The sequence below is a fragment of the Taudactylus pleione genome, unplaced genomic scaffold, assembly GCF_031769625.1.
Source record: "Taudactylus pleione unplaced genomic scaffold, aTauple2 ptg000250l, whole genome shotgun sequence".
Classification (NCBI taxonomy): Eukaryota; Metazoa; Chordata; class Amphibia; order Anura; family Myobatrachidae; genus Taudactylus; species Taudactylus pleione.
This window is the reverse complement of record NW_028284652.1, coordinates 6,094,345-6,106,500: the sequence shown is the minus strand read 5'-3', so window position 1 is coordinate 6,106,500 and position 12,156 is coordinate 6,094,345. Positions and strand designations below refer to the sequence as shown.

The 12,156-nt window shown below is 41.5% G+C and overlaps 2 protein-coding genes across 6 annotated transcripts in view; one reads left to right on the top strand and one right to left on the bottom strand.

Annotated features, from left to right (window-relative positions):
* The window catches only part of RTN3 (reticulon 3), a 49,595-nt gene extending 38,712 nt beyond the window's left edge, over positions 1–10,883 (bottom strand). The window contains exons 1-2 of one of the 5 annotated variants that reach the window (XM_088480041.1): positions 10,741–10,883; positions 9,927–10,025 (exon numbers count right to left, since the gene is read on the bottom strand). In XM_088480041.1, the coding sequence (XP_088336167.1) occupies positions 9,927–10,011 (85 nt within the window). In that variant the 5' untranslated portion in view covers positions 10,012–10,025; positions 10,741–10,883. The other 4 variants (XM_088480040.1, XM_088480044.1, XM_088480042.1 and 1 more) reach the window with 4 other exon arrangements.
* Positions 10,884–11,397: 514 nt separating this feature from the next.
* Positions 11,398–12,156, top strand: part of ATL3 (atlastin GTPase 3) — a 36,423-nt gene continuing 35,664 nt past the window's right edge. The window contains exon 1 of the mRNA XM_088480039.1: positions 11,398–11,568. The gene's annotated coding sequence lies outside the window, so the exon portion shown is untranslated. The remainder of the gene's footprint in view (positions 11,569–12,156) is intronic.

The following is a 12,156-nucleotide window of genomic DNA, read 5'->3' as shown; positions in this document are numbered from 1 at the left end:
CCGGGAAATATCGCATCGGACGGGCATGCTGGACAATCCGGCATGCCCAACCGAGCAATATTTAACCCTCGGTCGCCCCACCACACGCTACAGTTATCGGGGCGATCTACCGATATCAGGCGAATCGCCCCGATAATTGTAGCGTGTATGGCCAGCATAAGACTGCAGGATAATACCCTGCTATTTGAGAGCAGTCACTGCTGAACTAAGATGACTTGTTTGGTAGAGCTACAAATAGATACTGTGTTGATACATTGTTAACAACATACACTTGGAAATTGGATACAATTAATACAACTCTTTTTCTGGACATAGTTGTCCAGTAATCAGTTTCATTTATTTGGAAGGCGCATACAATCATAATGACTAAAATTAAATTGAGTTAATGTAATAGATATTTTTACTGATTTAAAAAGGGGTTTATATAATAATGTTCGATTGACCTCATTATAGATATTCTATTTATTACAATTTCGGATATTGATATATACACTAATAAGGGTGCAAGTGCTGACCACTATATAGATGAATATTATCTGAAATATAAGAAAGGAACACTATTAAGAGGAACATAGTGGTAAAGTTATAGTTTCATGTGTGTGTGTGTGTGTGTGTCTTAATTTAATGAATAAGCATATGAAGTTTCAATATTTCGCTTAAGATATCTGTCTATTAAAAGGTAAAGATAAAAGGTACACTTCCGGCTTCCACTCTGGAACACGCATGGAGAGTGACTTAATACTAATGAAGGTAATGTGCTTTTGAGAGACAGGTGCGTTTAATTGGATGTAATTGCTTAATGTGATTTCCGGTTATGTCTCATATATGTGCTATATAAGAGTGTACAGATGCCTGATGTGAGTTATGTGTACATGGTTGTTGACCTTGTGGTGGAGTGGTGGTCTTGAGAAAGGTCCTTATATGGGCCGAAAAGTCGACCAATAACAAGCTCCTGGTATTTTTATGAAAGAATAAAGTTTTTTTTCTACTACCTTGAATCAAGTCTGGTGAGTGCGCTTCTTCACTTGGATATTATGGACTGGGTCTTATGGACAAAGCCTGAAGCATGGTAAAGCACCCCAGCTGCTGCAAACTTCAATGAGTGAGTGCTACTCCAAGATTACCACACACACACACACACACACACACACACAAATAAATAATACCCTCCCCCATAGAGCCGGTGATTGTGCCAAAAAGTTAGTTGATAAAGAGTTGCTGACCTTCAACATATCTTAACAGCAAAACCAGGATTATATGTGAATAATACCTGTAAGTATCTGAATATACTAAAGGGCCATTATTTAAACAGCTGTTCTGACCAACAACAGTCACTATGACACAGCACTGTCTAAAGTCACATAAGTTTTTGGGACACTACACTGCTGTAATTCAGAAATTGGTGGATGAGAAGTGCATTTCCAGGTTATACAAGGTAATTTGTGTGCAACATTTTAAACGCTGTAGTGCTCTGAGACACCTTCAAAATGACAGGGTCAACTATATACAACTGATGGAGCAATAAATTCGAAAAAATCCAAGTGGCACCAGCCTTACGTTTCAGACCACTTCACTTAAGCTTCAAGTATCTGCATACAGAATAAAAAAGACAATCTCATCAGTGGTATTTGCTTACTTGTACCTAAGGAATCAATGTACATGGTAAAGTTTCCAGCTATCCCTCTGTACAGACTGAGTAAAGCTTAATATTAAGCAAAAGGGTCGCAGACATGACCCTCACATTTCTGTCCATCATGGACCCAGCAATGCCTACAATCATGATTTATCCAAGCCATAAATATGCAACACGTTTCAACCAAAAAGGTCTTTTACACGGTGATGGAGAGGACAATGTGACCAATGTGTCCTCAAAGGCTTAGTTGTTGGGTAGTATGTATGCCAGGCCTAAGCAGCTACTGATTGTTGTGAAATTTTACTTTTTTTATTCCATAAACCTTAACTGCTACATAAATAATCAACACAGTGTGTAGCCAATATTAGTCTAAATTTCTATTAAACACTAAAATATAAAATATTCATTAAATTGTGTTATATCTCTGAAAACTATATTTCTAGTTTTATTTATACCAATTATTTTTTATTTATTACCAGTTATTTATATAGCACACACATACTGGGCAGCGCTTTACATTGAATACTTGGCCACTCACATCAGTTCCTGCCCCAGTGGAGCATACGGTCTAAATTCCCTACCACATGTACACATACACTAGGGTTCATTTTTGTGTCGGGAGGCAATTAATCTACTAGTATATTTCTTGGATCAAGGGAAGAAGCCGGAGCACCCAGAGGAAGTCAAATGAACAGAGGAAATACAAACTCCACACAGTCATGGTGGGAAGTGCAAACACAAAAACTATAATTAACATTTAAATTTAAACAAATATAAGCAAATTTCTTTACAAATGCCCAGACCAGAGTATGAATGCTACAATGACTTATGCAATATATCATTATATAATCATGTTCCTTGCTCCAACAGGTGAAAGTGAGAACACAATTTGTTTTTCACATATCCTTACAGGAACACCACAACAGGATTCTGGCAAGTCTGCAATTTTTTTTTTATTGAACGCCAATAATTTAAAAAGGCAAATCAAAGTTGGTATGGCTTTTTAAATTATTGCAACCTTAAAAATGGGGAGACTCACCGTACGATGCCGTTACATTTCCCCCTATATTTTGCTCCTCCACACAGTCAGAATAAGAAGAGGCAATGATAGAAAATAAACTAGTTAGTTGTTAATGTATAGGTTATATAAAGAAACAAAAGCGAGTAGTATTAGTGAAAGACATTTATAATAAAATTTGATGAAACATTAAAATAGTCAGAGGAGTATACAAATCCGGGAGCAGCACCTTCTAGCAAATCACAGATACCAGCAACAGCTAATGCTGGAATAAAGCAGTTTACTGTATTTCATTTATGCTCTGAAACCTCTACATTTGGCGTAAAATATATATATATATTTTTTTCCCACAAATAAACCCCTCAACATAACATGAGGGGAGAAGACAAATCCAACACCTGTCTATTAAATAGTCCTGCCATGCAAAGCTGGAAGATACCGTTAAAAAAACCTGTTTAATTAGTACAAGGAGGAAATTAATTAGAATATGTTGTGAAAGAGGAGGGTGTGAAAGGAGGACATTTACATATTTAACAGATGGCACCGAGAGTCTGAGTTTGACAAGTTAAATAAAAGGCAATTTGAGGACATGTTTCCAAGAATAAAATGCCCAACAATGACCTTTCAAACAAGTATTTTCCGGTCATTTATTGTTTGCCAAGTGAATCCCTACCCCAAATATCCAAAGGTATATAATGCTTGATTTGTATATAAGGGCCAGATTCAATTAGCCGCTTGCAGCGGTGCCCGGGACTGTTCAATTGCTGCCCACAGGCTCCACTTACCACAAATATCTGTTCGCAACTCTGAAATCCACATCAAATAGGGCTTCCTGCCCTTACTGTGGCTAGCACATTAACCTATAGCTCTGGGCACTTAGCCCGGAATGTATAGGGTAAGGCGTGTTAGTTGCGGGTTTACCCCACAAGGAAATGAGCTTATAATTGAATAGCTTTGGACGAAATATAGCTCCAATTCGCGTCAGATCAATATATCGTCAAATATACCATCTGTGGTGTACCCGGCCTTACACCTGATGTCACCAAAATGCTTATCCAGGCACTAGTCTCCCACCTCAACTACTGTGACCCTTCTTCTTTGGTCTCCTCTTACGTCGCTTCAATCTATACTGAATGTGCTACTGTACTCATCTCATCTTCCTCTGTAACCATTCTGCATCAGCCTTCCACCTCTATAACCTACTACATTGACTCCTACCCCCTTAGACTTCAAATTCCCCATCTTCACATACAAAGCATTTAATAAGTCCGTCCCATCCTACATCTCCAATCTCATTTCTGCCGACACTCCTTCCTGCCTCCTCCAGCTCAGTTACCTCCTCTTAAGTCTGACTATCATCCTTTCAATGTCAGACCTTCTACCAATCTTGCTAACTTCAAAAGTTTAAACACACCATATCATCAAAGCCTACCATCCTTCTAAATATCCACTTTCTTTTCCTCCTTTGAACTGCTCTTCTCCCCAGTTAACCCCTCCCCTTAGTATGCAAGTAGTGTTCCCACTAGGTTGTTTTAGCAGGACACCGCAGACTGCCTGTTTGTGAATGGAGAAATGCATCCTTCCCTTTTCCGGAATGGAAAGCATCTGTCCAGATGAAGGACAGATGGTTTTGCTTGGTGCTCTCTAGACACAGGATTCCACTGAGCTGTGGACGGCTCCAGAGCTGGGATAGCTAGCTCCCTGATTACGTCTGAGACCTCTGCATGACCATACTGTCATCATAACGGTGCCTTAATCGGACCTATTGGTGACTTCTCTGTTTGAAATAGAGGTCTCCACAAAGCTGAAAAACAAACTGCAATCTGTAGCCTCTGCTGAAACAACTGCATTACTACTCTCTTGTGCCTGCACTTTCCCTTTCTGGAGGGGGAAGTGCAACACCCTCCACCCCCCTCACCCCCCCCCCAAGCTAGGGATGGCCATCGACCATCGATAGCCATCATTCATGGTTAACTGTCGATGGCGGATGGTTTTGCCATCGAGGCCATAGAGCTAATGGTTCGCCGCCATCGATGGACAAGTGGGAACCATTGGTTATTTTTTTTCTTCACGAAACGGAGCTTAGCCCCGCCCCCCAGAAACCACTAAGCCCTGCAACCTGCCAAACCCTCAGCACCGGTGGCCATCGAGGAGTGCAAACCATCGATGGTTCATAGATGCTTTTAGTGCCATCGATGATAATCACAGATGAACCCTATCCCTACACCAAGCTATCCTCCAACAAATCACAAAGCAGTACTGTATCTTGACCAGGACCGCACACCCAATCTGTTACAGACAGCATTTATGCAACTTCTCATTAATTTGCGGGACATCGGTTTACCCAGTTACTCGGGGGTGTTGAAGGGACACATATAAAGTGATATGGTGGCATGTGTGGCGGTCTGAGGGCCTAGTTGTGGGTGAATTGTAAAGTTGAAATATCTATATAATAATTTTGTAACATCTGTCCTACCACCAACATGCATGTGCAGTGGGAGCCAGGGCACATTCCCCAATCGTTCCCACTGCTAGGCAGACAGGGCAGACCGAGCCTGAGGAGGACCTGGCCATCCGCCAGGAATGGGTGGGAGCGGTCCCAACAGTGTGGTTGAAGGAGCAGCCGAGTGGAAGGGGGGAGACTTTGCAGGACAGAGCAACAGTGAGGGGTGAGGAGCAGCAGACAGAGCAGGGGTGGGGCTGGATATTGTGGGAGGCAGGCAGACAGAGATGTCCCATTACTAGTCGCATATAACTGTATATTTCAGCTTTAGCTGTGTCTTTCTTGGTGATGAGCACCCTTTAGCCTCATCATGTTCGACCACTTGCACTACACATACCACCAGCGCTTGCTGGTATGTGTAGTGTTTATCGACTCCTTGCCCCATTCGGCAATTGACTCTGTATGCCCTTATGTGCTGCCTTAAAAATATATAAGACAATTCCCCATTTGGCATCCCTACCACATCACGTCTAAGCTTACTGGTTGGCCAGTCTCAAAACAGATTTAATGGGGGCCAATACCTCTCCACAGTAAAACTTTCTATTTGCAAAGGAAGGGTCATCAAAACCCACATGGCCAGTTTAAAAAAAAAAGCAAAAAACCTTGAGCTGTAAACTAACATAGGAGTGGCGCAGTTGAAGCCCTAGCGTATCCAGAGAATTTTTAGATTCAACTCCAACCAAAATAAAATATTTTATTCTGGGTAATCTTCTTTAAATGGTAAAAAATGCTGAATGCTATCATTATAAAATACAATTTTGTGTGTGAAGACTTGCAAGTTATACTACATGCCATTTCACAAATTTACTGTAAAACAAAACTGCACAAAAAAAATTACTGAAAATCATATGATCATATTGAAATCATTATGCAATAATATTTTTATAGGCTAAACTAAGTATGAACTGCCTACACAGAGATATTGCCTGAGGCATTCCATTTAGAGAGAATTGCCCCCGCCCCCATCCCCCCGGACTTTGCTACCCTTTGTCTTCTTTTCAGTTACCCACAATCACATGGTACTTGCATCATGGACCCTGCAAGTTACAATGCACCCATCCCTACCTCCCATACTAGTCAGTCACTTCTCCAGGCCTCAATATCCTCGAGAATTTAGAATACAGCAATCAGTGCAAGTATACCCTGAACGCGGATTGAATGGCTGCCTTGCCGACCAATCAGGATCACCATGAATAAACTTACACTGCTTGCTATGGGAACTAGCTACTTATGAGAGCTGAAGGTAGAAATGTTAAAAGAAGATTATTTTGGGTGAAATTCTCCTTTAATCAATGTTGCACCGAAATTCTATATATCTATTAACATTTTAATTAATTTTGCTATGCAGTGTTCTCCCCATGCTAGGTAACGCAGCTGAAAGCCATGCTGCACTGGCGTTTCATATAAAACCATCAGTGCAGCACAACTTACTGGCCATTTCACAGTGCAGGGCCGCATCAGTGTAGAGGCAGAGAAGATCCCTCCCCCAGTATAAAAAGGAAGGTTGTGGAATGGTTGCCGGCAGGAACAGCAGCCGCAGAACAGTGAAGAGACTGCGTCCACTCTCTGTGGTTCAGCAGCCACGTTTTGTTTCTTACTGGGCCTTTCTGTAGCCAGCAAGTGAAGCAGTATCTGGGTTAGCAGTCAGTCTAGCCAGCAAGTGGGGCCGTAACAGGGCAGCAAGTGGTGCTGGCTATGTGTGTCCAAAAAGCAAGTGGGGCATTATCTGAGCACTGTTAAAAATGTTTGTGTGTCCAAAAAGCAATAGGATAGTATCTGGCCACTGTTCCAACAGCATGTATACGCTGGCAACAGCACTCGCCCCTCTTGTGGACCGATATCACCCCAGATGCGTGGATTTTTATATGCAGCCCTATGAATTCGGCAGTTCCGTAAGTTCAGCATATAGTCATACTTACTAGCACCTGCGAGTAAATCGCGGGTGATAGGGATCAGTCCAAAGTATCACAATTTAGATTTTTTTTTCTTTAAGTCAATAAAGAAGGAAACGTTAGAGATTATAGGCCAGTGTTGGCTAACCTTGACACTCCAGCTGTTGTGGAACTATATATCCCAGCATGCCCTGCCACAGTTTTAGCATGCCCTAATAGAAAAACTGTAGCAGTGCATGCTGGGTTATGTAGTTCCATAACAGCTGGAGTGTCAAGGTTAGCCAACACTGTTATAGGCTATACTATGAAAACAATAATACCGTACAACAAGATAGAAGGTGAGAAGCAAAACAACAAGGGCAGCAACGCAACAACTGTAGGATGTTGGTTTAACAGGATGAGAGCGCTCAATACTGAAACAGAGGTCAGTGACAAGATGATGGATATAGAGCCTTAACTGGCCACTTTTGATTAGTGCATTCTAGGTGCAATTTGTGGGGAGGAAGCAAAGTACACAGGTTTCAAAAGAGAGTTAGAAGAGAGATTTCCAGCACAAAGCGTAATGAGGGCCAATTGGGACAGGGATACCCGGTAGCTTCTTGTGACTGGTTTTGGATATTCTGAAAATATGATTTACTTGTGAAGAATACAATACAATACTGCAAGCACAAGATCGATATATTAAGGTTGCATATCCCCAGTGCTTAGTATGCTTTGCTTTGGTTACAGGCCAGCAATATTCACATCATGTGGAAGAGAGACCATTGTAGAATACACAATATATACAAAAAATATAATCAGTAGGGAGTCATCATAGATGTATGCAGAGTACATAAGCTGCTCAGGCTGAATGTACCATACAAAATCCCCTAGGAACATCCCTTTTAAAATTTGGCAGATTATATAACAATATATTTTATGTATTTGTGTAATCTGTAGGTGGTCTATGGCAAATGAACAATGCTACATCTGCAAATTTCAATCCATCCCCTCTTACAGAATTCATGAATGAATACATAAAATGTAAGATCTGTTTAGATAGTAACTTATCCTGTTTCAATTACGTAGTAGGGAAAATTAGTGGCTGTGTATAGTTCAATTATAGATACACAATTTGCTTCAGCACAATGTTCAAGACAAAGAAAACAAACCAAGTCAGCACATTAGCCTTTTTAATAAAGACATTTCCTGGGTAATGGTGCATACACACGGTCAGATTTTTCTTCAGATCTGATTGATAATGATTTAAAAAATCGTTCAATCGTTCATATTTGAAGGAAAATCTGACATATCTGACATGCCTGAACAATGGATGAGGAACGATGCGCATTCCCGGTGGTCTCATAACGATATCTGACATCTGATGTGTTTGCAGTCAGACTTGGACGATTCCATTCATTTTAATGCAGTGAAAAATCATTCAATCGTTCATCTGACAGATCTGACAAATCTGACAAATCTGACCGTGTGTATGCACCATAAGTTATGAGAACATTTTCCTACATACACACACTTGTCTCTTGAAGCATTGGATTTACGCTGCCTATATATTTATTTTTTCGTCCTACACACTTTAAAGCCAAATCCTCCATGTGGCTCAAGTAGAAAAATATCTACCAGCGGATTTCCAACATGCGGCACCCATTGTTACCCTTTACCGGAGCATGAATAAATTAGGGTGGGGACTTTATTTTTTTAATAAAAAAGAAGTGTAATGCTAACCAAAGTACTTTTACTTGCAAAAAGCAAAAAATTTTTAATAAAATTTAGTTTCTATTAGCCAATATCTCAAAACAGTGGCATTTCAGATAACCAGTAAGGTTTAAATATTATGCTACTGCATATTACTTTTAACTCTGAAATATAAGTATATGTTCTAAAAGACATCCCAGACTAAAGGTGCCTATCCACTAGAAGACAGGCAAAAGACTGCACGATTACGACATTGTAACCGTGCAGTCGTTTGTCAGTCTGTGATGTGCGTACACTGAACGAGCAGTCGTTTGGTGTAGACACAATCAATCATCTGCAAACATGATGAACCTGACGTTATAGTTAGGTTGACCAGCATGTTTGCCTGATGATAGATGTCTTAAGGTACATACACAACGATTTTTTGAATGATTTGTCGTTAACGTTCAAAAAATAAATAAATAAATAAAAAATCGCTCAGTTTCTGAGTTATAACGATGAACGAAAATCATTCAAGCGCGCTCCCGTTTGTAGTTCATCGTCCATTTCAGACTGTCCAACAAACGATTTTCATTAAGGGAAGGAGCATTTTTCCTTAATCGTTGTAAAAATCGTTCATTACACTTCAAAAAATCGTTCACTTTTTCAAGGGAAAAATCTGACAGAAAATCGTTGGTTACAAAATCGTTACGTGTGTATGCACCTTAAATTACAAATTTTTTAAACAATCTGCAAACGATTTTCCAACGTTATTAAACACTCATTTTAGTCGTCTAGTGGATAGGCACCTTTATTCAGAAAACATTAACATTTTGAAAAAAGGTTGATTTAACAATTACATCTACTGTCAACAAATATGTTGACATTTGGTATATAAATGCCTAGCAGGTGATGCAAACCCAATGATAGGCCTTGGTATGCTAATCAATGCTTTGGTGTGTTACATCACCCACAAATTAATGAAGATACCTCAGTGGAATGAAACACATTTGGGAGGCACCTTGTGAACTAAAAATAATCACATTCTAGGATTAGATTAGATAAGATAAAAAGCAAGATCCTATCAGAAACACCAACCGCAGCCAAATCATGAGGTTTAAAACAATTATCTGGAATGTAAATTCTGAAAATTCTATATTACAGAGAAAAGTGATGCAATTTCAAAATGTAGAGAGTTTATCAATCTACCTGCACAGCTCCCTGCACAGCTCCCACCCTTCTCTCCAGCTGATGAAGATATATGAGAAGATTGATGTCCACTGGTTTCCGCCATGTTGCTGGTAATCACTGCATGTAGAGAAGACATGCATATTGGAGTATGCACATTCATACAGACATTTGTATAGGTTCAAACATTTACATTACACCAAACACAAAAAGATATAATGGCTATATATATATATATATATATATATATATATATATATATATATAGTGCAGTCAAAACAGTACAGTTTACAATTCCTGCTTTGTTCTCTATGACAGGTTACTGTGGGCTTGGCCTATATTTGAAGAAAAATAGGAACTGTAGGTGCTGCACAAGCCTGTATTTATTCTACAGGGACCAGTCCTGCCTTTGTCTGCTGACACTTCCTTTCATTCCCCCACTGAATGAGTCTCCTTTCACTCACTACACCTAATGCAAGGGAGGGAGCTCGGGATGTGCAATCCTGATAAGCTATTACAGCATATGTATGTACAGACACGAGGCTACATTCTCTCCAGAGAGGCTTTATGCAGCTAAACCATGTACAGTATAGAGCATATATACACTCACATACATAGTATTGAGCAGTCCTGATATACACTGCATACAAGACGTGCACACACTATGCCGGGCGGTGAATGTGGCTAGGATGGGATTGCTAGGCATGCACATTTGTCTCACAAAGAGGCCGTGCGGGCCGTAGTACAAGCAGCAGCGACGACTACACACCCAGCAACACACCAGCAATGCACGGCCGCACACTACACACACAGAACAATAGAATAGACTATATACGTGCGTTTCTCCGACCTTCTCCTGTCACCGAGCGCCCGAGCACGACACCGACACAATGACGCAGCGAAAGGGCGACGCCTGCGGAGGGCGGGGCTACGGCTCAGGGCGTGGTCTCAACGATCAGCCGGAGATGACAGAGCTGGGTGTGGTCATTGGTCCGAGAGGCGGAGCCAGCGGCGAGGGAGAGCCTGTGGCCCAGAGCTGTTCTCAGTCACTACGCATGCGCGCCACTCTGCTCCGAGGATCCGCCCGTCTCCTACTGATTAGTGCTTTCTTCTAACTTTATTAGTACATCGCACTGTGAACAAAGCACTAAACTACACACATAGAAATGTTGTAGCTACTCTATCTAAAGAGAAATACAGATCTATTTATTTCTATAAAGTATGTTTTTTTTTTGCCCAGGACAGCAGTGATTTGTGCAGTATGTAATAATTACAGCCCAGGAGCGAGCACAGTGCATACACAGCGCTATGAGTAATATACAGCCACAGCTCGGGCTTCGTGCACGGTACAATACGAAGCAAAGCAAAACAATAAAAAAATAACATCACCGGACTCAGTGACAGTGTCAGTCCCTTTTTATATAAAGCTGCACGCATTCAGGACACATTGAGCGCTCTGCGCGCTATGTCCCCTGGGAGTTGTAGTTCTATGCATGCTGCTTCGTAATGGCTGCCATTAAGTAATGCGTCCCACGTGGAACTACATTACCCATCGCGCCCGAGACACTGACAACAACCATCTCAGCTCCCCCGCCCCGTGCTATCTGCCGCCGCGCTGCAGGAAGAGAGAAAAAAGATCCCCGGACACCACTAGCAGCTACAGGTGGGTACCAGTGACTGAGCTGCTGCCGCCCCTATACACAGCGCCGTGCGGTAATATGAGGAGGGCAGCGTAGCTGTGTAGTGACGTAGCGGAGGGGCACACATGGCAGTGCCCAATGCTGGTCTCTCCTATGTATCAGTGCACTTAGTGGCCTGCACCTTCCATGTCCGGCTGATAGACCGCCTCTACCATGCTCACATTCAGCTTCACCCTGGAAACTTGTACTCACATTAGACCAGTGGCATTTCTGATGCCCCAGTAGCAGAGCAATGAAGCAGAAGGCACTTTACATTGTACGAGTGGAAACTTTTGGTATTGGCTAAAAAAAAGCTGGCAGGAATGTTCTTACTTTAGGGTTTCTACCTGGGGACAAAGGTGAAGCTTTCACTCGTCTACTAACACATAGGTTCTCAAATTCGGTCCTCAGGACCCCAAACAGTGCAGGTTTTCCAGGTCTCCTCACAGAATCACAAGTGAGAGAATTAGCTCCTCCTGTGGATCTTTTAAAATGTGTTGGTGAGTAATGAATACACCTGTGCACCTGTTGGGGGACCTGGAAACCGTGAGTGGGGTCCTGAGAACCGAATT